The sequence below is a fragment of the Balaenoptera borealis genome (genome assembly GCF_965194805.1).
Source record: "Balaenoptera borealis genome assembly, chromosome: 8".
Classification (NCBI taxonomy): Eukaryota; Metazoa; Chordata; class Mammalia; order Artiodactyla; family Balaenopteridae; genus Balaenoptera; species Balaenoptera borealis.
The window spans coordinates 112,171,688-112,197,435 of record NC_138865.1 but is presented as its reverse complement, the minus strand read 5'-3'; the positions used below and the strand labels follow the sequence as shown (position 1 = coordinate 112,197,435).

Here is a 25,748-nt window from a genome sequence, read left to right as displayed (position 1 = left end):
AAAATTGGTCCATTCTAACTTTCCCTTTTCTAAGACTAATGGGGAAAGAGGAGCCTGAACATTTCTCACGTGGTTGGGCTGTGATATCACGAAAGACAGAGTCTTCTAAAACCCACACCCAGGGCCAAGGGAAACGCTGGGACTTGCAGCCCCTGAAGAGTCTGTAAGTGGAGCCCTCAGAGTTCAGTTGGGCGGGGGAGGCTGGATGTGTCCACCACTATGAGTCAGGCCTTGCTTGGCTGGGCGTCATCATTCCCCTTTACTTCAGGGGTGAGTTACGGCTTAAACAAAACAACATCACCTGACAATGCCTGAAAGAAATGTATTCTGCACAAAATGCATTTCTTTACACTCTTGGGTATGCAGCTGAATTTCCCAACATGGCAGCTGGGTGTTCATATATACAGATACCTGGGAGCTGGCATGGGGACAGAATGACAGAAGCAGGGTCCGGGGTTGTGTAGAGATCAGCAGTAAATACCCCTCAGAAGTGTTGGGATGACTTGGGTGCTGGGTGGTCTATTGCCTAGCTGCCTCTGAGCGTGGAGAATAAAGGATAAAGACAAAGCCCTTCTGGAAGGAGATCAGCTGGGTCCTGTTCCCACTGTGGCCCTGAGCCATTCTCTAAACCTTTCTGGGCCTATTTCTCCTTTGTAGATATAGGGAGTCAGACCAGAGAACTTCTTCCAGTTCTAAAAATACTGTTCAAAGCAGATGAGGGGCAGGCCTGACGGTCTTGTCCCCGGGGCTGCTGGGTCTGAGGCTCGGGGAAGCCCACCTGTGCACCCTCAGCCCCAAGTCCTGGGCTCGGGGCAGCCCTGGCACCATTATCTCTGAAGCCAGGAAAAGTCTGATCCACAGATCCCTTTCTCCTTCCCTCCCAGCTTCCACCTCTGACTCCTCCCTGCACCCAGAAGGTCCGAAGCCTCCTCTGGACCTGGTTGCCCAGATCTCAGCCTTCCCCGGTCCCCCAGGCCAGCCCACCAAATGACCAGGTTAGGAATGACAAGGAAGAAGAAACCTGTTTCATCCTGGTGCCACCCAGCCTCAGGCCTAGGGTCTTGCTCGTGGCAGACCTGGAGGTATCCCTGAGTGCGTATAGGTTGTGGGTTCAAAGGCCCAGAGAGAAAGGACGAGGTGGACCCCAGGCGCAAAGGCTCTGGGAGGGACTGGGGAGAGGTGCCACAGCCTGGGTATGTGGCCAAAGCCAGCACTTCTGGGTGGAGAGGGAGCCTCGGGGCCTGGCCCAGTTCCCCACCCTGGTAGAGTTGCTGCTGGCAGGCAGTTGCCTGCAACCTTCTCAGCTGCTGCTGCAGAAACAAATGACGGCACTGATGAAGAATAAGAGAAAATAAAAATGAGTACGGTGGCGGGGGGGGGGATCTTGGATTGGGGGCTGGTATTTTTTCTCAGGGTGTGGTTTCTGCTCAGTGGCTGGGTGACTGTGGCGGTTTGGAATGTGGTCAGACAGCGGGTGGGGTGGGGATGGGGGGCTGGCCCAAGGCATGGAACAAGGACATTAGGCCATTAGCCAAAGGGCCCAAAGCCCCAGGGCCATCAACAGCTCCGTCAGAACAGGGGCCTGGGGTGGCACGAAGAGCTGGGCCTCCACCCAACACTAGTGTGTTGGTCCCAAAGGCCTCTGGTTTTGAGTAGCCCCGGGAAAGGGACATAGACTTGAGAGAACAAGAGAAATGAGGGGAGAAGGGAGAGGGCTGGAGGTAGGGGGAGGTTAGGGTAGAGCATGGTCAGGTCTCATCTGTAAAATGGGCCTGCCGGATCCAAAGTGAGGCCTCAGTCTCCTCACCTGTTAAATGGGCTTAACTGTCTCTACCTCCAAGGGTGTCAGGAGGATTAAGTGGGTTAGTGCGCATGAAGCTCTTGGCAGCGCTGTGCAAGTGGAAGTGATTATTACTCCACTGCGTGCTGAGGAAGCTTGACGCTGGCTGTGCCCACTGCCTAGCACCTAGCTCCAGGCCTGGCCCCAGTAAATATTTGCTGAGGGAGTCCCTTGCAGGAGTCGCTGTGGGGAGCCCCCCATGCCCCCCATGGCCACAGGAGGAGGCCACTCCTCTCCTGTGAGCCCAGGTCCCGCTCAGACCACGAAGTGGAGGGTGTAGGTGAGCTGGTGACCATTGTCCCAGGCGTAGAGCACCCGCTCCTTGGGGTTGTAGTCAATCTGGGTGGTGTAGGCGTGCTCGTTGAGGAAGGGCAGCTGCGGGCGGGCGTCGGTGCCCGTGTGCGTGTCGAAGGCGTAGGCCACGTGGCCCTCCCGCTGGTTGTAGGTGTCCACGGCGTACAGGATGCCGCACACCAGGAAGCAGTTCCCGTAGGAGTTTCGCCGCAGCCGCGTCTTCCACGTGGTCTCACGGTGCACCGACAGGTCGCCGGGGTCCAGGCGGCTCAGCACGATCACCTCGGACTGGGCCTCGTGGTGGTCATCCGCAGCGGGATAGATGACCCACAGGCCGCTCTCGTCCACGGCGAAGTCAATGTCCGAGTGGCCGCGCCACTTCCAGGGTGTGGTGTCCTCGTACACCGCGTCGGGCAGCAGCGCCCAGGAGGCCACGAAGCGCTGCCGCAGGTCGTACTTGATGATGTTCTTGGTGAAGGCGCGGTTGTAGTAGAAGGCGCCCTGGTACACCACGTGGCCTGTGCCGATCCAGTTGTAGGGCAGCTTGTACATGTTACTCCAGCGGCCTGCGTGCGGAGGGCGGAAGGTCACACCGGAGCTTCCCGAAAAAACCCCAGCCCACCCCAGGGACCAGGGAGGCCAGGGACCAGGGCTCTTGGGTGGCCCAGCAAGGATACTGAGTGAGCTATGGGCCTGGAGCTGGGCCAGTTATCTGATCCCATCAAGACAGTCCCATGAAGGAGGTACTATTATTATCCCATTTGCCGGGGAGAGAACAGGCTCAGAGGGTTCAAGGTCACTGGTTGTGGAACAGCACAGCCAGGATTTAGACACAGGCTGATACCAGCCCCTGTGCTTTGTTTCAGGGCGTTTGCCCATGCTGCTCCCTCTGCCTAGACTGCCATTTCCCATCCTATCTGCCTGGGGAATGCCTCAGCATCACCTCCTCTGGGAAGTCTTCCCTGATCTCCAGGCTGGGTTCCCATAGCCCCCGAGGCCTCCCTCTAGCGCTATATTGAAATTGTTTCTTGAAGCCTTTGCCATGCACATCAGATTGTGCATTTCTGGAGGGCAGCTCATGTCTAAATGACCCTTTCCCCTCATCATGTTCCAGATCTGATAACCAAATTTCTGCCCTTCCCTGCCCAGACCTGAAGGTCCTGTAAGGCCTGGGGCTCTGCTCATCTGTAAAACAGGGTGATAACCCCCACCTCAAAGATACCGTGAGGTGATACACACTGGTGATTAGCACATAATAAGCACTCAACAAGTGGAAATTCTAAGTATTGTTACCCTTGACAGTAAATTACACTCATGAGGGCAAGACCACATCCATCTTGTTTGCTGTTGCATTCCAGCTTCTGGCCTGGGGCCAGCACATAGGGGGTGCCCCCAGACTCCTCTTCTTGGGGTGGCTGACCATTCGGAGCTAGGCCAGGCAGGGGAAGTCTGGACCACAGGAAACCACAAGGCAAAGGAGGGCCAAGTCTCCCTGGGGGACCCTCCCTAGGCTACCCACACCTGCCCCTTTCCCATCACAGGGGTCCCTGACCTTGCTTGAAGTTTTCCAGGTTGCGGAATTCCACCAGGCTGTTTCCATAGTAGTAGTTGGTGACATAGATCTTGTCATCCCTCGCAGCAGGGTCCTTCATCCAGGCTCCCTCATGGCGCCCATAGCTGTGGTGTCTTACAGGGGGGTCCACGGCCCGGAGGGTGCCCTCGCAGCTCGCCTCTCTGCCTGTGGGGAGCAAGGGGTGCAGCATTTGGTACACAGACCCACAGACGCTGAGCCAGAGCAACAGTCCTGGGAACGTTATCTGGGTCTTAACTTAAATCGCTCCTGAGGTTTTGTTTGCAGCCTTATTTATTTCTTTTTTCTTTCTTCATGATCAAAGCAATGTCTGATCATTGTAGAATACACAGAACATTCAGAAAAGGAGAATGGAGAAAATAAAAATCATTCAAAATTCTATTATTCAAAGAAATTTTTAAACATGTTGTATTTCCTTCCTTTCCTTTTTTTTCTCTGCATGTATAGTCATGCAGACATACTTAAAAAAAAACCATGATTCTTCTGAATATACAGTTTTAGGTATCCTGTTTTTTCCTTCTACTGAGCAATCTCTCACATCATTAAATGGCCTTTTAATGATGTGATCTCAAGGTTCCACCAGGCCGCCAGACAGCTGTGCCCTTGAATTTATTTAACCAGTCCCCTCAGTGTTAGACCTTTAGATTATTTTCAGTTTTCTGATATTAGAAATAGGCTGCAAGGAAACCAGTTAAGCTGCAGCTGTTGTTCACATATCTGATGGATCCTTTAGGAAAGAGATTCCTAGAAGTGGAATGCACGTGGACCAAAGTAGGGAATGGTTTTGTCTTGTCATCACAGGTAGCCAAGATGCCCTCCAGAAGGACGGGCTCGATCGATGATTTAACGAGGAAGATTTCTACCTAAGACACAAGCCAAAACTATAAACGTGGAGATAAAAACAGGGCCAAAGACTAGACAGAGGAAATACAGAAGTGAAAATAGTTGCTGGATTTGATGATGGGGTTCTAGGTGATGTTTTAAGAAGAATTTGTTGGAAACACTACCTGTTTCACTGTAAATGTTGTCAAGATCTGATCTGTAAAGATCAGATAGCAAACATTTTAGACTTTCCAGACCACATACTTCTGTCCCATATTCTTTAACAACCCTTAAAAAATGTAAAAACCATTCTTAGCTCAAGGGCTGTATAAAAACAGGCTATAGGCTGTGTTTGGCCCACGGGCTGTAGTTTGCTGACCTCTGTGAGGCTTACTCACCTTGGCTGGGGACTTCTGGGCGTGAAGGTGGCGTGGTGGGCAGGGGACTGGTGATGGGAGTCAGGGTAGGGGTGGGGGTGGGATCCGAGGCAGGGGTGCCAGGGGCCAAGTCCGCTCCCTCAGAGGCCCTGGGCCCAGTCTCGTCACGCTCTGCTGAGTTGGGCTCGGGCTGCCTGCCCTCCACCCGGGGCGGCAGCTGCTCCAGCCAGGAAGTGCCCTTGAGGGCGTTGTCTGTGGAGAGAAGACCCTGTGCTCACATCCTAGCAGCACTGCCGCTGCCCGGGGTCCAGGCCCACCGGGTCCCAGCGCTGGGGCCATGGGGGAGAGGTGCGGGTGGCCCCTAAGGAGTGAAAGGCCTCGAAAAGTGGGAGGTGGGGAAGGCTTCATGGTCAGCAGACTGGCTATAGCCCCCTCAGATGAGTGGCCTCGGCCAAGTCCCCTGCCTCGGTGGACCTCGTCTTCCCCTTCCGTGAAATGAGTCATGAGGTCCACCACGTCAAGCTGTTGTGTTGATTAGAGGAAAATGTGTACAAGACATTTGCACAGATCCTGGCAAATACGAAGTGCCAGATGTGAGACCCCTTTCATTTCCTGGATCCAATTCCAGGAGGCAGAAACCCTTGCTCCCGTTTTACAGACTTTCTCCTAGTCCGCTCCCCTGGAAACACCCTCTAGTTTCTCTCACCCAGCATTTGCCCCTTCAGGTAGGGAAGGGCAGGTGCAGCCAGCTTCCCGTCACCTCTGGACGCAGTTCTCTGCCTGTGCCCCCTCGTTCATCTCCTATCTCCCGTCTCTCAGCTTCCTTGGCATCCCTCCCCCACTTCTTCCACTCCTGCTGGCACGGGCTTTGCTGATAGGAGGACTTTTTCAGCTCCGTGGGACTGGTTTGGGGCCATCTCTGGGTCATCCCTGACCCACGCTTTCCTGGGCTGGAATGGATGGGGTCTGGGTAGGGAAAGATTCAGTGGCAAAGAGCAGGGGACAAAAACTCCTCAGCTTCTGGGCTCCAGTCCCACTAACTCGCCGTGAAACCTGGAGGCTGTCACTTCACCTCTCTGAGCTTGTTTCCTCTGCTGGATCAAGTGCAACAGCATGTGTGAAAGGACTCAGCAAGCTGTGATGCCAGAGACAAAGGAATGGTGCTGTTGTTACCGTGATGGTGTGGCCCCCAGAGATGCACTGAGGCCCCTTGACTCCAAGACAATCACCTGACTTCTTCCTTTTCTCTCCCTGCTGGGCTTCCTCTTTGCATGGGGTTTAGCCAGGCCCTGCTGTGGAGCAGCCCCTGGAGTCTCTCGGGAACGAGGGCATCCCCTCTGGTCAGCAGGCCTCAGTGGGGCCCAGCCTCGGCAGCCTGCCAGGGCAGGGGCTTGTTCCCACGGCCCTCACTGGCAGAGTCAGATGCCTGCAGCTGTTCCTGGGCAGAGCCCTGGCCAGGGGTCAGAGGCTCTATGCCGTGGCTAGGCTAACCTGGCAGGACTCAGAGCCAGCAGCTGGCACCAGGAGCTGGGAGAAGAGGCCCCTGAGCCCTGAGAGGCCAAGAATTGAGGGGGCTCTTGGGAGACTGGTCCCTCACAGTTCTACCCCTGGCCCCCTTGGGCATGGGCTGGGCAGAGAACCTCACTGGAGGAGGAGGTCAGCAGGACCCTGGAAGGGGGAGCAGGCTTGGGACACCTCTCAGGGACATCAGAGGAGAGCAGGCATCTGGGGAGGGGCTCAGAGGAAGAATCAGGAGTCACACCAGTGGGGATGGCCCAGAAATTTGGGTACTCTTGGAACTTTTGTCTCTTGTTTCTCGGTTCATTATTTTGTTGTCCTTCACTGTGATCGGGCAGGGAGCTGTAAGAAAGATACAAGAGTCTGTGGGCTCTTCTTTGGGGGGAAAAGAGTGGGAGGTGCTGGAGAGGCCATCCACCCCAAGGCCAGTCTGGAAACGGGAGGTGCCTCAAAGGCCCCAGGTCACTTCCCAGAACACTGGTCTGGTCCCTGCGTTCGCCCGCCCACCAGAGGCAGCTGCCTGGTTATGGGTATGCTTTTTCCCACTAGACTGTGAGCTCCGTGTTAGGCAGAAAGTCTGGAAGGTACAGCACGTACATAGTGAACCTTCCGCACATCTTTCAATGAAGAAGGAAAAGGCCAGTGAGGGTGGAGACAGCTATAACTACTGGAGAGGAACTGAGTGGCCCTTTGTGTTGATTTGATCATTTCATCGCCCAGGAGTGGGATTATCCCATAGTGTGGATGAGCAAAGGGCACCAACAGGTAACCCATGGAGCTGAGATCTGGGGCAGTCTGACTGTAGAGAAGACCCTGGGTCCCTGTAGGGGCCCCCACTCCCCAAGGTTCCAATCTTCCTCTAACTCACCAGCCATGGCCTCGGTCATCTCCTTTCTGCCTGCCTTGTAGTAGGTGATGCCTCGGATCACAGCCTGCTGCTGGGCCAGGGCCCGGGGCTTGGCTGTGGTCTGGGGGAATCTGCCCTTGCCCTCCTTCTTCAGCTTCTCCACTTTCAGCAGCTTCTCCTTAGGAGGTTTTGTGAGGCCCTTGTCTACAAAGCTCTTCTGCATGCTGCCATATTTGTTGTTGTCTTTGCCTTTCCCTCCAGCTGTGTCCTGGGGGAGAAGGGAAGTCTCAGATTCAGAGGATGGTAGAAGGGATGTTGTGGGGTGTCAGGAGGCTCAGCATGTGGGGGCTGGTAATGGCCATGTTGCTCCTGGCCCCGCGTCCCAGGTGCTCATGAAGTCACAGCTTTCCTCCCATAGTTACATCCATGACTGGGGTGTGCCTCAGTTTCCCTACTCAGCTCTCTAGCTCTCCTGCAGGCTTGAAGCCCAGCCTGATAGGTTAGATTCCTGTTCTACTTCCCAACTCCTGTACACTCCCCCCTGGGGGTAGACTACAACGGTCTGCTCCCTGGGGAGGTCAGCTTCCCATCCCTGTCTCTCTCACTCATTGGTCTTTGTGTGTGGGCAGGGAGAGGTTCTCAGGCCCCAAGGCAGGCTGACCAATTCATCACAGTGTGCCTGGAACTTTCCCAGTGTTAGCACTGAAAGTCCTGTATCCTGGGAAACCCTTCCTTCAGTCCTGGGCAAACTGGGATGGTTGGTCACCGGGGCATTGACCTTAGGGCATGCTGTTTCTAACATTTTGTGAATTTTGCTATTTTTGCTTCCTTTTAAATGCCTCTGATGCTGGCTTGGCACAAGAACCTAGGGCCTGTGACATCACCCATTGTTAGGCAGGATCTCTAGGAGATACAGCAAGTACAGGATCTAGACCTTCTGTGCCACTGCCCAAACAGGATTCATTCTTACTGTGGAATTGGCACACGAATGAGCAGGAAGCCAGCTCCGGGCCGAAGCACTAGGCTTCCTCCCTGCTTTATCAGCATCTAGGTGGTCCCTGCTGCAGACACAAATAGCCCCATTGTCAAAATGTCAGCACGGAGGCTGAGGGGTGGAGAGGAAGAGCATGGGCTCGGCTGTCAGGCAGGCCCGGGTTCCAACACAGCCACCTTCTCTGAGTGACCCCGCTCCGTGTTCTTCATCTGCCAAACTGGCAACGAGCATCCCTCCTTGCAGGTGGCTATGAGATTAACTGAGATAATGTCTGCGAAGAAGTCAGCTCCCTTTTTCCACCACTCACCAAATCACAAGGCCACTGTGGGAGTGGTGGGCTGTATCCTGCACGTGGAAATGGTCAAAGGGGCACGAATGGGACTGAAGTCTAGTCTGTACTCCATTTGCCAAGCCACACGCCCTGGTACGTGTCTGTCACAGGAAGGAGCCTTTGTACAATTTATCCACCCAAAGGGGGCTCCTCCTTCTAATTTATCTGGGCTGTGGGAGAGCCTTTTCTGCAGCATGTCTGCCTACAGGAGGGCCTTTTTCAAATCTGCCCAAAGGTGTGTTGTGTGTCAGGTGGCTCAGCCTGGTGAGGGCCTTTGCTCACTTTGTGCGCTGAGTTTGAATATGGAAGGCTGGGTGTTTGCTGCAGGAGTTCTCCACCCCAGGATGGGCCGGATGAAGTGGTATTAGTCGGCTGGGGTCCCCGAGGCATTGCCCACCTACCCATGAGCAGGCCTGACCCAGCCAGGGGCCCAGCCGCAGCAGGGGAGGTTAGAAGTGGTTTTGCCGCAGCCGACCTGGTCCCTCAGGACCAGGCAGGGAGGGTCATCTCTACAACCTTGTCCCCACTAGTTTGGAACCAGGAGTGAGAATACTGCTGGAGAATACTCCAGCTCCGAGGGCTGGAGCCCCACGTCTGCTCCCAGTTCAGCTGTGTTGACGGCTCACTGAGCAGCAGGCACCCCCTGCCCCCACCCTGCCACGGACTCCCCCGCTGTGCCAGCCCTCGGCCCCGTCCTGCGGCCCCAAAGCCCCACCCAGCTGGCCCTCAGGGCCGAGGTTCTGGCACGCCGTGCTCCCAGCCCACCCACCTTCTGGCCCGTCACAAGAGCCCTGGCCTCACCTGAGCCTTACTGCCAGGCCTGGGGGCTGGGGCAGCGGCGGGCGCCGTAGCCGCGTCCTTCTGCAGCAGCTGGAGGCCCAGGCTGGAGAGCTCCTTCTTGATGCTCATCATGATGGCTGAGTGGTTCTCGTAGTGCCTCAGCTGCTCCCTGAAGTGGCGCATGCTCTCCCTCACCACCTCGTTCTCCTGGCTCAGGTTGGCCTTGATACTCTGTGGGGGTGGGACCCAAGAGCTTTCCAGCCTCCTCTGACTGTCCCCAGCCCTGGTGGACACCCCAGCTTCTGCCATCAGGCTTTGCTGCCCAGTCTCCTGAGCAGGGCCTGGGGGAACGGGTGGGGCGTTCCCTCCCTTCCTCCCTGCCTTTCTTTCCTTTGCCCTTTGCTTTCTCATTTGAGCCTATTTTGGGAACTCTTGCATATCTGTATATATAGCGCTCCCCATACCTTTTACTGGCCACACAGTTTGCCACTGTATGGATGGGCCAAAATGTATTTAGCCAGTCCCTTATGGATCCACCTTTTCAGTTGCTACCAATCTTTTGCTACTTTAAAATTACCTTTTAATTTCACAAGTAATACATAAATACCTCTTTTTTATAAAATACTCAAACACTGGAACTCTGTGGGGTTTTGCTATGGTCTCTGATCCCTTCCTAGTCTCCAAGTCTCCGACTTCTCTCCTGGGCAGGCTTGGCTCCTCCCACCGCACCAAGCCCCACCTTTACTCTTCCTCTTGTTCTCCTGCCCTGCCTCAGTGTCTCCCTACTGCTGGGGACTCTGCCTGGCTTTAGCAGCCCCTAGCCCCACTGCCACCTGGATCGCAGGGTGGACAGAAGGCACACTGTGTAAGGCAGGTTTCTCCGCCTCAGCGCTGCTGACATTTGGGTGCTGTGGAGCTGCCCTGCGCACTGTAGCATGTTTAGCAGCATCCCTGGCCTCTGCCCCCTAGGACCGATAGCATCCGCCACCCACCGCCCCCAGACTGCGACAACCAGAAGTGCCTCCAGATAGTGCCAGCTGCCCCCTGGGGAGCAAACTCACCCCCGGTTGAGAACCACTGGCGTAAGGGAAGAAAGCAGAAGGAAGCTGGGACCCCAGATTGTTGCCTGACCTCCTGCGATGTTTTTCCCTTAGGCAGAGGGAGCCATCTCCTCCGCAGTGAGGCTGTTCTCTCCGCCTCCTCCCAGTGTTAGCAAAAACTTTTTCTTTTTCTTTTTTTTTCATAGCTATCACTTAGTGAACAGAAGCAAAGCACAGATAATGCAAAACAGAAGATAATTTAAAAATCATTTCCTTGTGGCTGCAGAAATCATTTCTGGTTTGTTCCAGGCTCTGCAGACATACCCTCCAGATTGTCTGGCTCATAGTTGCGTGAAGTGAGTTAACATTTCCTAAGATTACCAGAGGAGAGGTCAAAGGAGGCTAACTGTAGAACCAACAACAGGAGAGCCTGGCATGTACTAGATGCACAGGAAATACTGGTGCACAGTAGAAATTCAACAACTGTTACCATTCTCCCATGCTGGCATGGGCCTGGCACATAAGAGATACTCACCAAACACTTTTTGAATAATTAAAGTCACTGTGACCCCAACTTTGGGGTGAGTAAGGGGTTAATCTCCTCTCATGGGGCACAGGATGCCCAGGTGTCCCCCTCCCTGTGGAAAGGAAGCTGGGAAAGGAAACCTTCACGCCCCTCCTGGCAGCTGCATATCCCCAGGCTCCCAGCAGCCCAGCAGGGACCGGATGCAGGAAACAGGCGGAGGCCAGGCTGTGCCAGCAGAGATGCAAACCTCAAACCTGCAGCCTGAACCTCCAGGGTCATTCAACTCTGTCCCTGTCCTCAGGGGGCAGTATCAGCCACCCGCCCAGCCCTCCAGCACATTTGCCCTGACCAGGAGAAGACACTTAGCACCTCTGCCTCCATGGTAGGTGGGTCCTTGAACAGCCATGCGACCTCGAGCCTGGCCCCCGTGGGCTTGGCCAGTCCTGCACAATGCTGGCGTTTCATGCGAATGGTTGCCCCAGACTTGTGCAATATATGGGCCCTGGTCTTGGCGAACTGAGGGTGGCTGCAAGTTTCAGCCCCCTCTGCACCTCTTTCATACAACCAGCAGGTGCCTCAGTTTCTCCACCCAGCCTTCCAGCTTCCTACAGGCCCTTGAGGCCCAGTCAGACCTCTTCCTCAAAGGCTGGACCCTGTGGCCTGCATCTCCTTCTCCCAGCTCCCTGCAGGAGTCCAGCTTCTAACAGCCACCAGGGTCCAGACAGAATTGCCTAGGCCCCTTCGGACACTACCCTTGGCCGCCAGCACTGCACCAGCCTTGCCTCTGTTTCAAGCCCTGCCCTTACCTCTTCCAGCGTGTTCATCTGGGAAGCCACCTTGTGGACGTAGGCGTGCACCTTCATCAGGTCCATGCTGTACAAGGTGCCCTCCAGGAGATCCACCATGGACTGCAGCTGCCCGGGGAAGGGTGAGGGTTAGGGAAAAGGCACAGCACGCAGCCAGGCACAGAGGGTGCAAAAGGAGCCCCACCAGAGCGTGAACCCCAGAGCCTCAGAGTGGTCTGCTTGACTAGACCCAGCCTGCTCATAATCACAAGAAAAGCTCTTTTGAGCACTTCCATGTGGCAGACACTGTATAGGGGCTTGAATGAGCCATTTCACTTAATCCTGAACAACCCCACGAGGTGTGTAGTGGACACTGAGGGAGCTCCATCCACATCCCCTGGATCCCTGCTTCTGTTTCTTGTGCCCAGCCTTGGCTTCCATGTGCCTCCCTTTTAACAGTCTGCATCTGTGACTCTCTTCAAAGAGCCACTTTGCCCACCAAAGTGCCTGGGAGTCTACGTCCTCCTGGGACAGCCTGTAGGCAATGCCTGATTGGTGTGGGCATCTAGTAACCCAGCATCCTAGCTAGAGTGGCCAAGATGCCAACGAGAGTGTCAGGGAAACCTTGGCACGAGGAGCCGGTTGGGAAATCAGCTTTCCCTTGCTTCTAGTGGGCGGTTCCTCCAGCGCACCCCCTGTATGCGTTCTCAGGGCCTGGGCATGCTGGTGCTCCGGTCTGGCCTTGGCCAGCTGTTTCCAACACAGTTTTACTCCCACTCTCCCAGGGGTGTTCAAGCTGTTTTAAGCCAGAGAGTTCTTCTCTGAATAGACTTTGATCTCTAGGACAGAAAAAGGGGGTGGGGGGCTCTGGTGGAAGCAGGGATAGGGCCTTGAGTCTTCTCTGCTCCCCTACAACCTTGTTCAGACTCCGAGGGGTTGCGTGGTACCCCAGGGCTCTGTGGAGTTCAGTGTGAGAACCATGCACGGAGACTCTCCTGGGCCTCAGCTTCCTTCTCTGTGAAATGGGCAGCAAGGTTGTGGAGCGGAGCAGTACCGTCTGGATAGGGCTCAGCTCAGAATGGGCACACAGCAAGGCCTTCATGAATACCAGCAATGATGATTACTATTCCAGGCGGCTAAATGGGACCTCCTAGCTTCACTTCTGCTGACTTCATGGCCACCAAAACTGGCTTCCCAAAGCACAGCTTTGACCATGGGTCCCTCCCCTGCTAGATTACTTGCTGTGGCTCCCCACTGCCCAAGTGTGGCTACTTATCTTCTGACCCTGGCATTCAAGCCCTTCTTGATCTGCCCCTGCCACCTTCTTCGGCCTCAGCAAATGCTCATTCTGGGCCAGGCATTAAGGACAGTGATGACAATAGACACGAGCCTTCATGGTCCTTTACAGGCTGTCAAGGAGTGCAGAGTAACACAGAGGTGCCTGGATCAGGGAATGCAGGTGGGGACACACACAGGTGCCCAGGTCATTAACGACGGGGCACTGACCTTGTCTGGGAGTGTGTGAGGTTTAGTAAAGTCTGCCAGCAGGAAGTTTTGTTTGAACTGAGCTCTGAAGGAGGAGCACAAATTAGACAACGATGGCCGGAGAAGGACATTCCAGGCACAGGGAACAGCTCGTGCAAAGAGCTGGAGGTGTGAAGACACATGGTGTGTTTGAGCCGAGCAACTCAAAATGTAGTCTGCGGACCAGCACAAGTCCAAGCTGCTCGTTACCAGTCTGTGATAAAATAATTACAAAAAGTGAGTGTAGGCTTTTATAAACTTTCAGAGCCATTTGACAGAGAAATTTTATATCTGTGGACTCTAATAATACAACACTGGACTTGTATTTTGCGTGTCTGTTTCTATTCCATTCATTTTCCTAACAATTCATTTTTATAGTATTTTACAAGAGTGTTGGTTCTTGACAGATTTTTTTTTTGACTGAGCCACATGGCTTGCAGGATTTTAGTTCCCCGATCAGGGATCAAACCTGGGCTCCTGGGAATGAGAGCGCCAAGTCCCAACCACTGGATTGCCAAGGAATTCCCAGTGCTTGACAGATTTTTTTAAAAACTGGTCTTTCACCACATGTAGTTTGAGAAGTACAGTGTGGAATTGACAGGTGGTTAGTGGGGCTGGGGCAGAGAGAGGGCAGGGGGGCACCCTGGGTCACACCCACTCCACTTACTCTCACCCAGAATGTTCTTATTTCTGCTCACTTGAGGGACTCCTACACATCCCTCAAAGCCCAGCTGTAATGTTACCTCCTCCTCTGGGTTCCCACAGTCCCTGGAACGTCCATTGGCCCAGCACTGACTGCACTGCCATTACTGGGGTCAGGAGCTGTGTCCCCATAAGACTGGAATTCCTCAAGGGTGGGGCCATGCCATATTCATGTCCAGAAGGAAAAGGAGTGAAGAGGTGAGAGACACGCCCCCAAGAAAGGGGATCTAGAATCCCATTCTTTCTCCTCAGAGCCATGCAACTAAGGCTAAATCACAGCCGCAGTTCTTAGCTTGAGGGGAAGGGTTGGGGTAGAGACAAGGGGCAGGTATAGGGTGGGTTGCCCTGTTCCCCTCCACAGTGGCTTCCCCTAACCTCCTCTCCCGGGGGGGGCTGCCCACTGAGGGAGGGGGAGCCAAGCCAAATGACAGGGGCCTCAGCTCTGTCTCCTACTGCCTCTGTCCACTTCTCCTCTTGGGGCTCACTGGGTACCTGTCGGGTACTCACTTATACTTCTACAGTATCAAGGAGGCAGAGTATCTTCTCTGTGTTCCTCCTACGACCCCTCCTGCTGGGTTAATCCCACCACTGCCCCAGTCCAGTCCTATAAGGCTGAATAAAACCCCCCATGGCTGCTGTGCGCTGAAGGGACAGCTCCCGGCTGAGAGAACTGCCCAGTGACCTCTCCACTGGGCAAGGGGACACAGCAGAGAATTCCTGGATTCAAATTTCTTGCTGTGTTATGTTAGGGAAGTCACAGTTCCTCTCTGGGCCTCAGATTCCTCCCCCAAGTAAAGCTGGGAACATAAGTTCCCTCTCCAAAGGGCTGTAGCAAGGATTAAATTAGCCAGCATTTAGGAAAAGGTTTTGTCTATCCTCATGTCAAGTATGCTTACAATTCAGTTGTTGAGAAGTGGATTTGAGCAAAAGTTGGTTTTGTCCCTGTAACTGAAGACTGGCCTATGGCTTCAGTGCCTGGAGTCTGCAGGGCCCTACTGGGTTTGGGAGACACTATGGTCCAGGAACTGCCAAGTTGTCAAGAGGCCACTTGGCCTAAAATTCAAACACCACCCCCAACTTCAAGAGTTTTGGTATCCATCCAGTAGTTACAAAAATAAAACTAAAGTTAAATTTAAAGAAAACATTTTTAGCCAAATGTTGGGAGACAGTTCTTCCCAGGCCTCTTGCTTTTCTGCATGTCTTGCCTGCAGAGGCACTGACTGTCCTTGTTCCAGGCCATCTTGTTGCAGAGTGAACAGCCTTGGAGCATCCAGAGAGTGTTTCCCTCTGGAGCAGGGAAGGTGTGCTTGGTGCTCATTATAAGAGATCTGGATTCTCTAAGTTGGGGCTCCTCTCTTGGAAAACATCCCACTGTGTGTGCAGGTATTATCTGGCCCTCACTGCATCACCCCGTGGGAAGTGAGTGGGAGAACCAGTGCAAGAAAGTGGAGACACTCTGGCGACTGTGAGTAATAAAGTCCTTTGTCTCTGGCTCGTGTCTACTGCCAGCATCCATGAAACTAGCAGGCTAACTTGTTAGCTTACAAGTAGGGTAACATCTCAGTCAACTTCACAGTTCTTGACACGAAAAGGGCAAAATAGACACATGTTTGGAAGAAATTATAAAAGAAAAGGATCCTCTCAAAAGCCACCAAATTATCTGGCTATTACAGAAAGGAAGACAGGAGAGCAGTGTGATTTAGAACACATGCTTTGGACACAGCAGGCCCTGAGTTCACATCCCAGCCCCACCAGGCCCGCCAAGCACGAAGTTGCGCATGGTGTGAATGGCACGAAGGTGCCAGGCTGGATGGGGGACTGTGGTCTCCCTGCACATGCCTATCCAAGCCATGGGTCCAGGTGGTGGGCCTGGCACAGGGCTGTGGCACCTAGAGGTGGTGCCTCTTTCTATTCTTCTTATGGTGGGGTGGGGGGAGGGGATTATAAGCACAAAATTTACATAAAAATATGGTATAGACTTGCGGCTGCATGTCATTATGTGAGAGCTTGGGCCAGTTACCTAACTTCTCCAAGCCTCAGTTTTCTTGCCTATAAAATGAGGACAAAGATCCCATACTTCACAAAATTGTTTAAGAATTTAGAGAACTAATGTTAAAAAAAAGAAAAGAGCTCAGCACAACATCTGGCACGAAGGTGGTACGTGAGTATGGGAAACGTTATTCCATAAAAAACAATCAAATGCCACAAAATACTACATGGAGGTGCTGACAGATGACCTGGTTTGGGTAAAACACAGGACACTGGGATAGATGCTACTAGATGGTAAAGGGCTCTATCCAGGTAAGTTAGCCAAAGGATGCTGCCTCCATCACTGACTGGCCGAATGGTCTTAGGCAGGAATTGGTTTCCTCTCAGGGAGCCTCTGTTTCCTCACCTGTGAAATGGGATGAGAACTACCCCTGCCTTAGAACGTGTGGCCTTTTCATTGGAGGGACAGCCAGCGCCAGCCTACGCTAGGTGTTCACGCAGGAGTGGGGTCCCATCCCGGCCTTTACTCCAGAAAGTCTACCTTGAGGAGCTCGGGTGCCTGTTTCTTGAGTTTCTCCATCTTCCACTCGTTCTCGCAGGGGTTGAGCGAGGAGGGCGGGGCGGTGCAGGAGCAGCGGCAGTCCGTGCCGGAGCTCACAGTCTCTACTGTGTAGAAGTCCTCCATTCGCGCCCGCCCGCTGCGCACCCGGCTGCACGCGTCCTTGCTCAGCGGCCGCATGATGCACTTGCAGCGGCAGTCTGAGCCCTCCGAGGTCATGCGCACCTGGTCCACGTCGCCGAACACCTGCAAGAGGGGCCCCGGTGAGCCGAAGGCCAGCGCTGAAGGGAGGGGGAGAGAAGGAGAGGGAGGGACAGGTAGCAGGATCCGGCCCCCCTGGCCTTTGGGGGCACCATTAGAGAAGGAAACAAATTTCCTTACAAGGAAATAGAAGCCTTATAATAATAACAACAATGAAAAGAGTAATGGCCGCTGTGACAAACAGTTTCGCTGTTTCTTAATAAGTTAAACATGAAATTACCATGTGACCCAATAATTCTACTCCCCTGGGTATATACCTAAAGAATTGAAAACAGGTGTTAAAGCAAGGACTTGTACAGGAATGTTCACAGCAGCACCATTCACAATAACCACAAGGTAGAAACAACCCAAAGGTCCATCAACTGATCAATGCATAAACAAGGTGTGGTATAGCCCCACAATGGAATATGATTCAGCCATAAAAAGGAATGAAGTACTGATACATGCTACAACATGGATGAACCTTGAAAAATATTATACTAAATGAAAGAGCCACTTATATTAATATCCAGAATAGGCAAATCCATAGAGAGAAAAAGCAGATTAGTGGTTCCCAGGATGTAGAGAGAGGAGCAAGTGGAGAGTGTTTACTTAATGGGTACACGGTTTCCTTTTGGAGTGATGAAAATGTTCTGGATCTAGGTAGTGGTGATGGTTGCACAGCATTATGAATGTACTACATAAATGCCACTGAGTTGTACACTTTCAAATGGTTAAAGTGGTAAATTTTATGTTATGTGTATTTTGCCACAATAGTAAAAAAATATGAATGGAGACCTTTTACGGAGCACTTACTACATCCCAGGTTTCAGGTGCGTTACACCCTTTAATAATATCTGTGTATGGGGGGGGGGGTATCGTTACCTCCAAAGTCCTTAGCCTGGCCTTCAAGGCCTATGTGAGCTGACACCTTCCCTCAAGGCCCTCCTTTTGCCACTCTTTCCTTCACTCCACTCCACCCTCAGGGGCCTTTGCGAATTTGGTACCCTCATCCTGAAACCCCTATCCCTCATATTCCCTGAGTTCATTCCCTCACATTAACTTACACATTACCTCCTCTGAGAAGCCTTCCCTGACCACACACCTCCCATTTCTCTCTGTCCCCTTATGTAGTGGCTTTGCTTTTCTTTATTGCACGCACTACCATCTGAAATATCATATCTGTGTTTTCTTATTTTTTGTCTCCCCTACTCTACTGAAGGCACCTTTAGAGGCAGGGACTTTGTCTAGTTCCCTCCTATATCCCCAGAACAGTGCCTGCTTGGCTGAGAGTAGGAGCCCTGGAAATATCTGTTGGATAAACAAGCCCGTATTTTACAGACACTCTAGAGCACAGGGCTAAGAGCATGGTGTCTGGAGCCTAGGCCAGTAACTGTGAGATTGTGGGCAACCCAATTTTTCTGTGCCTCTGTTTCCTCATTTGTAAAATGGGCTCCTGCCTCATGGAGTTGTCGTGATGATTAAATGAGTTAATATAGGTAAAGAACAGAGCCTAAGCAATAGTGAGTGTGTCTTAACTGTGAGCCATTATTAATACAGCTAAAGAAACAGAGGCTCAGAGAGGTGAAGTCACAAGTTCACACAGCTTCACCTGGGAACATCCAGCTTTGGATATCTGCCTCCAGATAGAAATCACTGGTTTATGCTGCTTCTCCTACAAATCTGTTTCCCCAAATCCTGTGTGACCTTAAACAGGTTACATAACCTCTCTGAGCCTCATTCCCTCAGTGGTAAAATGGATGACTCTCCATACCCAGCCTCCTCATAGTGAGGCTCAAATGAGATACATGACCTCCATTTAGTGGTTTCCCTTCCCTCCTCCCTTTTCCTTCGATCCCACCCTGGGAGGCCACATATCAAGTGTCTAAGTGTGGTCACTGGTCCCTGGGGCAGCAGGACTTTGTGCCTGCAAGAGTCAGCTTGGTGAGATCAGCGGTAGGTGCCAGACTCAGTCACCGCCTCCAGCCTACCTTGCCCTCACACACCAGCCGGGCTCTCGGAGCCCCAGCCAGCCACTGCCCTAGCTGGTTCAGCCAGCCCATCCTGGGCTTCCAGGCTCTCAGGACACAGCTATTTATGGCTCAATCAACAAACCAACACCGCAGGCCTCATGGCTACTAAGCTCTCACTGAAGCCGCCAGGACCCAGGTGAGTTCAAGGCTCCCTTGGGCTTTCTGCCAAGCCCAGCCCCCATGAGTGTCCCAGTGCCCTCTGGGGAAGGGCAGCAGGCACTCCATTTCTGCTCTGAGCCCTCAGACACCTGTTTGAAACCCTGGCCTCAGTCAGACTCTGGGTGATAGCTGGAGGTGCAGAAGAAATAGAGGTACATCCTTGACCTTCTCAGCCATGAGAGAAGCTGATATAGTGAGCTCTGAGATCACAGAAAAAGACACCCATGAAGACTGCTCAGAGGAGGGCACCCCAGGGGACATCTCGAAGCACGAGTAGAGCATTCCAGGGAGAGCAAGTCATATATGCAAAGACAAGCAAGGGCCTGGCACTTTGGGGGCTTGGAGGAGGTTGACTCTGGCTGGTGCCTGCAGAGAGCCTGGGTGGCAGGAGCTAAGGCTGGGTGTGGCAGAGCCCGCTCGTGGAGGGCCCTGAAAGTTGGCTGAGGATCTAGATTTATTCCTGAAAATACTGGGGATTCATGAAGCGTTTTTTTTGTTTGTTTTTTTTTTGTTTTCTTTGTTAGTTTCTGCTTTATAACAAAGTGAATCAGTTATACATATACATATGTTCCCATATCTCTTCCCTCTTGCATCTCCCTCCCTTCCGCCCTCCCTATCCCACACCTCTAGGTGGTCACAAAGCACAGAGCTGATCTCCCTGTGCTATGCGGTTGCTTCCCACTAGCTATCTATTTTACATTTGGTAGTGAATATATGTCCATGCCACTCTCTCTCTTTGTCACATCTTACCCTTCCTCCTCCCCATATCCTCAAGTCCATTCTCTAGTAGGTCTGTGTCTTTATTCCCGTCTTGCCACTAGGTTCTTCATGACCTTTTTTTTTTTTCCCTTAGATTCCATATATATGTGTTAGCATACTGTATTTGTTTTTCTCTTTCTGACTTACTTCACTCTGTATGACAGACTCTAACTCCATCCACCTCACTACAAATAACTCCATTTCGTTTCTTTTTATGGCTGAGTAATATTCCATTGTATATATGTGCCACATCTTCTTTATCCATTCATGAAGGGTTTTAAGTAGGAGAGAGCCAGGGTCAGATCTGCATCACGGGACACTCACTCAGGCTGCTTTGTGGACAGACGGTGGGTGGAGGAAGAAAGCCTGGGGTGCAGAGCCCAGGGAGGAGACATTTACTGAGAACTCACTGAGTGCTGGGGAAGTGTGGGGCAGTGGTTAGGAACACAGCCATGGGCCACCTACAGCTGTGTGCTCTTGGGTAGATTACTTAACTTCTCTGTGCCTCAGTTTCCTCATCTGTAAAATGAGGGTACTGCTAGTGTGTACCCAACAAAGGACTGTGTGAGAACTGAGAGACGGAATACCAGGAATATGTTGTAGTTGTTATTATTACCACCAAGAATCCTGACAGGGGCTTGTTTTTCCCTTTGTTTTTCCACGTGGGTGCATTGGTAGATATTCTTAGCAGTGTCCTCCAGATGAGGAAATAGCCCTGGAGCCATCAAATGACTCGTTCAAGGGGATCAGAGCCCAGGGTGGGGAGACTTGCTGTCCCCTGGAGGCTGAGGAGGGTGAGGAAGGAGGTGGCTACGGGTGGAAGCTTTGTCCTGGGTTGTCTGTGGGCGAAGTGTACCCTGGGCCCTGCTGGGCAATTCTCCCTGTCTGTGAACGCGGACAGCCAGGCTCGGATGCTGTACATTCTTTAGATCGCTGCTACTACCGTAAGCCTGCCTTCTCTTTGAGACTTCTGGGCCCCCTTCCCGGCTCTGCTGGAACCCCTAGCCAGCCCCACCCACTCCCCCAGGTGGGGGTAAGAGCCCAGTGAGGGGATGTGGGTGTGTTCTGTGTGGCCAGGCCAGAGAGGCCTCTTCCTCAGGACTCACCCATAATCCAACGCCCATCCCCACCAGCAGCAGCCTCCACATCAGACTGCAACATTCCTTCGCTCCTCAGATGAGGTGCTACGTCCTGATGGGGGCGGCCAAGGCCCTGACACAGCCCAGGAGTCAGGAGTGGAGTCGGAAGAGAGCCTCTGCTCCAGCCACGGCTGCCAGGAGCCCAGGCAGGCCCGTACCTCCTGTGGTTACTATGTCCTGTGCTGCTTGACTGGAGGAGGCAGAGCACCATGGAAAGGAGCCAGGCCTGGGCTCAAATCCCAGCTCCCACGTGTCCTCCCCACATGACCTTGACCCCTCTGAGCCTCAGCTTCCTCCTCTGTAAAATGGGGAGGATAACAGTCCTTTCCTCATAAGCTTGTCCTGAGGCTAAAATGAGTCAATGCATGCAGAGTGCCTGGCATAGAACAACTGCTGTCTACTTGCTACTGAAGTTGCTCCCAATAACCCTCCCTCACGTTTGTACATCATTTTCTACCTCTTTGCTCTCACCACAATCCCACCTTGGAGAGGAGAAATCTGAGCATCAGAGAAGATGAGGGGCTTGCCCAGGGTCACACAGCACAGGCTGACTCCAAAATTTAGTTCACATGCTCTTCCTCCTATGACCACCAATAATCACCAGGCAAGGGCTTCTCCACCAGCAAATGAGCTGGGATAGAGATGTTGGCCCTGGATCAGGCCTTGGTGGGGCAGGGGAAATGGGGCTCCCACTGGGCCTGACCCACCTTGCCCTTGGCCTGAGGGCTGGAGTTGCTGCCTCAGCCCCCCACCCTCCCTGCAGGCTTGCTCAGCACACACTGCTGCCAAAGACCCCAGAAGTGTGGGTGGCTTGTGCTTAAAAAGTTCCCTAGCAATTTGCAAGGAAATCCCACAATAAGACGGTGAGAAGGTGTACTTGATATTTCTGAAGAGAGATGGATAAATCTGGCCAGAATGGGGAAGAGGGGGTTCAACCGATAAAATGTTCTAGAAACAGAACAGTTTCAAATTGTGTCACCTTGAGGTTGAATCTTCCCTATTCTCTCATGGCCAGCCCAGATTCACTGAGAGGCAGTTTCCATGTCCTCCTGCAGGGAAAGACCTCCCCTAGAGCCCATGGTCAGCTGGACACCTCCCTCTGGATACACCCCAAAGGTACCCCAAACTTAATCCATCCAAAACTGGGCCCAGCATCTTCTCCCAAACCCGTGTCTACCTACCTTCCTGCCCAACCCAGGTCTCTGAGCCTCCTTCTTACTCTGGAACCCATCAGTCACGTTCTTCCGATGGATGCTTCATTCTAAATATCTCCTACCTCAATCTCTTGGTCTCTACTCCCCGGCCACAGCCCGAGCTCAGGTTGCATCAACTGCTACCTGGGCAATACAGGAGCCTCCTCTCTGCTGGATTAACCTTCCAAAAGCTCCTTTTTGATGATCTGTTATTCTCTTGCTCCACAAACCTCCATGAGTTCTCAACTAGGGGATGTGCCTCAGAATTACCTGGGGTGGAAGGACTTGGAAAATGCAGATGCCCTGTCCTTACTCTACATCCCTTCACTCAGACTCTCTCAGGCTCCCCAGGGATTTGGATGCCCACTAAAGGCTGAGAATCCTGGAGCCCCAGGGATCTCCAAACTCCCCAAGTTCCCTATCTTGGATTTTTCAGCAGCCCCAACCTGACTCTTTTGAGCTTCAGTGTTCAAGTCTGTCAAATGGGGAGGGAGCACTGAAGTCTTAGAGTGTTGTGTGAGATCCTGAATGTAAATCCTGGGCAGGGGGCTTGGCACCCAGGATGCTCTTCGCATGCCCCAGCCAATAGGAGAGATGGAGCAAGACCTTCCCTGCAGAGAGATCCCGTGGGGCCTCACTCGGTCCCACACTCTTTGTGTGCAGAAGGAGGACTCCATCACTGTGCAGCCCTTGCCTGCTCTGGAGCCTGTTTCCAGTTACACCCACAGGCAGAAACTCCCTGAGTGGAGGGGCAGCAACACCTAAGCCTCCGGGACCGGCCTGGCCTGGAACATCTGATCCAGCCTGGGACACCACCGCCTGCCTGTGCTAGCCCCTCCTGCTCCCCTGGCCCAGCTCCCACAGGCCTTGGCCTCCCCACTGTCCTCGGGCCTCTAATCAGCAGCAGGGCTGACCAAAGACCCCCTTCCCACCCCAGGATGCATGGGGAACATGAGGTGCCAGCAGCCCTTTCACAGATGGGGAAACTGAGGTAGAGATGGGGAATTCTCAGCCACATTCCTAGGACACGCAGCAAAAAGCAGGTTCCCAGAGGTCTCTCGTGCTGTGCCTGGGTTTCATGTGGTTACCTGTCGGTCCACCCTAACCTTCACACTGGGCAGTCCCTCAGATATGCCAGGGAAGCTGTGAACTCCTTCTCCCACTCCCAAGATGGGCAAAGCACTTCCTTAGATGGAAACCCCAAGTCCTGCTTAGGAGAGACCTTGTTATAAACACAAAATTAAAACACGCTGAGTGAGGAGCTGGCCAAGACCACAGAGTTCCTTGGTGAGTACTGGGGTTGAGCTGCCCCTGTACCCCTGAAAGTACTGGGCAGAAGGCGAGGCTGGACCGCCCAGGAGCAGGAAGTCTGAGGAGGGGCCAACTTAACCCTTTAGGGCCCTAGATAGATTTCAAGTCCCAGACTGGCCTTCCAAAGGGCTCTCCCCTCACCCTCAGAAAATAGGACAGGCTTGAAGAGGAAGGAGGATTGTTGGGGGAGGGAGGGTGATAATGAAAACAGCTCTCTCTCCAGAGCCAGCAGGAGTCCGGCTGTGCTGAGGAATGCAGAGTAAATTCACCCATCACTTGATTTTTATTTTTCCCAGCTGGCTGAGTGGTGTGGGGTGGGAGGTGTCTGGGGGAGGGCTGTGCTGAATCCCCCAGCTGCTTCATCCTCCAAACTCTAGGATGTGCCTCCCCACCCCACCAGCCCCAGCTTGCCCTGGGACAAATAAACACACACACACACCCCCAACCTAGCAAGTGTTTGGCTGACTCACTACATAAACAGGGTGTTGGGTTTTCTTTGTCTTTGCTTTGCTTTGAATGTGAGCCCTCCCCCACAAGCTCTACAGCCCTCTGCATGGCTCAGAGGATGCCCGAGACCAAATATTCCTCCCAGCCAGAGAGATGAGAGGTGGCAGAGTGCTGACCAGGTTATCTGGGGTTTTTTGCTCACTTGTTCCCCTACCCGAGCCAGGTCAGGGAATCCTAGAAGGCCCTATATGGAAGGGAAGTTGGGGAGACAATGTTTTTCAGATGGGGGGACTGAGGTCCAGAAACAGTCAGTGACTTGCCCACGGTCACACAGACAAAAAACAACAAAGGGCCAGAACCCAGGTTTTTTGATCCACAAGCTAGCTGTCTTTCTATACATCCTAATTTCCCCATCTGTAAAATGGGAATGATACTCATTCCCTCTTTGTCTTTGGAGCACGTGGTTAGGACTGCAGCTCACTTGTTTGCATACCCTGAGCTGAATCTTCAGGCTGAAGGTCTGCCAGTGCCCACTGCTCATATACTTACCATGTGGCTAGTGACCTCTGCCCTTTACCTGCCTGTGGACAGGGCAGCCTCACCTCCTACCCAGGAAAGAGGCTGGAGAGACATCAAGAGAAGTCACTCTTACTCTCATGCTCTGCAGTACCTCCCTCCTGCCTCTCACTTGCCCCCAGTCCCAACCCAGTCCTCACCGGGTCATTTCTAGAACATCCTCAAGAGGTCCCTGCTCTGACTGACCCTAAGTGCTTCTCCTCTCTACATTCTGGATCACACTCCCTTTTGGGGTCTCTGTGGTAAGATTTTAAAATCACAGTATCATTTATTGGACACCCACTAGGTGCCAGAGTGGTGCTAAGCATTATCTAGGCCTGATCTCACTAATCTAGAGGTCATAAAGGCCCAAGGTCACCTAGCTGAGAGATGGAGGCAGGATTTGAACCCAGGTCTGCCGGACACCAGAGCAGATCCTTTCAGCCATAACTGAGAACAGCTCAGTCACTTCTGGAGACACCGTGTCTTCTGGAGGGTGCATCAGATCTCTGGCAGGAACACCAGAGGTCAGGAGAGTGGCCAGCCCAGCTGGGTTCATTGGGTCCCCCGTATGGCCTGAAAGCCTTGGCCCAGGTCCTGCTGCAAACCTAGGAGTCGCTAGGTAGTAGTTAGCCAGGGGTCTGTCCCCACGTGGGTCAGCCTCCCATGGAAACTTTGAGCCAGATCTCCAGGCTGCCCCTGCCCAGCGCTCCCGGGAATCCCCTCCCTAGGCTGGGGACTGCATCTCCCTGTCTGGGCCGCCTTTAAGCTCCCAGCGCCCCTTCTCCCTGGCCCGGGGTTTCAGTACTGACCTCCTCCCCGCACTGGACTGTGTCCAGCGCCCCTTCCAGAGGCTCGGGGTCCCAAGCACCCTTGCCATCTACCTCCAGCCCTTCTTCCCCCACGAGCTCCTCTCCCGGGGTCCCTGCCCCTGCGGCCTCCCTGTTAAGTCTTCCCTCTCTGGGTCCTCTGTTCCTGGCCCAGACATCATGCTTAGCCCGCACCCCCAGCCACAGCGCCCCCTCGCGCCAGGCTACACGCCGAGCTGCGTCCGGGTCGGAGGGCCGCACATACCTTACTGTCAGCGCGCACCGGGCTGGCACGCAGCAGCAGCAGCAGAGGCAGCAGGAGCAGAGGCAGTGGCCGGGGCGGGAGGGCGGCTGCGGCCATGGCGGGACGGGCAAGGCGGGCACAGACAGTGGGCGCGGAGGCCGGGAAGCGCGGGCCGCACTGCTAGCCGGGCGCCGCCGCCAGCTCTACCCGTCCCGCGCGCCCCGCGTCTGCCCGCTGCTCCCCGCCCCGCGCCCCCTCCCGCGCCGCTGGGGGCGGAGCTAGGATGAAGGGGGGGCACCCCACTCCGCGGGCCCGCTCTCAGCCGGGCCTCTTTGCCATT

General features: G+C 53.5%; 1 protein-coding gene across 1 annotated transcript; it reads right to left on the bottom strand.

The window, feature by feature from the left end:
* Window positions 1–310: 310 nt before the first annotated feature.
* Window positions 311–25,673, bottom strand: OLFML2A (olfactomedin like 2A). Its single transcript, XM_082403284.1, has 8 exons — window positions 25,430–25,673; window positions 16,502–16,765; window positions 11,767–11,874; window positions 9,416–9,625; window positions 7,311–7,557; window positions 4,946–5,176; window positions 3,687–3,872; window positions 311–2,700 (listed from the first exon to the last, which is right to left on the bottom strand). The coding sequence occupies exons 1-8, from the start codon at window positions 25,523–25,525 to the stop codon at window positions 2,096–2,098; spliced, it is 1,947 nt and encodes a 648-aa protein (XP_082259410.1). The 5' UTR covers window positions 25,526–25,673; the 3' UTR covers window positions 311–2,095.
* Between the last annotated feature and the right edge of the window lie 75 nt (window positions 25,674–25,748).

Coding starts and splice junctions, on each gene's coding strand:
- OLFML2A (XM_082403284.1), bottom strand. CDS start 25,525: ATGGCCGCAGCCGCCCTCCCGCCCCGGCCACTGCCTCTGCTCCTGCTG. Junction 5,177..7,310: donor GATGACCGAGGCCATGGCTG/GTGAGTTAGAGG, acceptor TTCTCTCCACAG/ACAACGCCCTCAAGGGCACT. Junction 3,873..4,945: donor CCCAGAAGTCCCCAGCCAAG/GTGAGTAAGCCT, acceptor TGCTCCCCACAG/GCAGAGAGGCGAGCTGCGAG.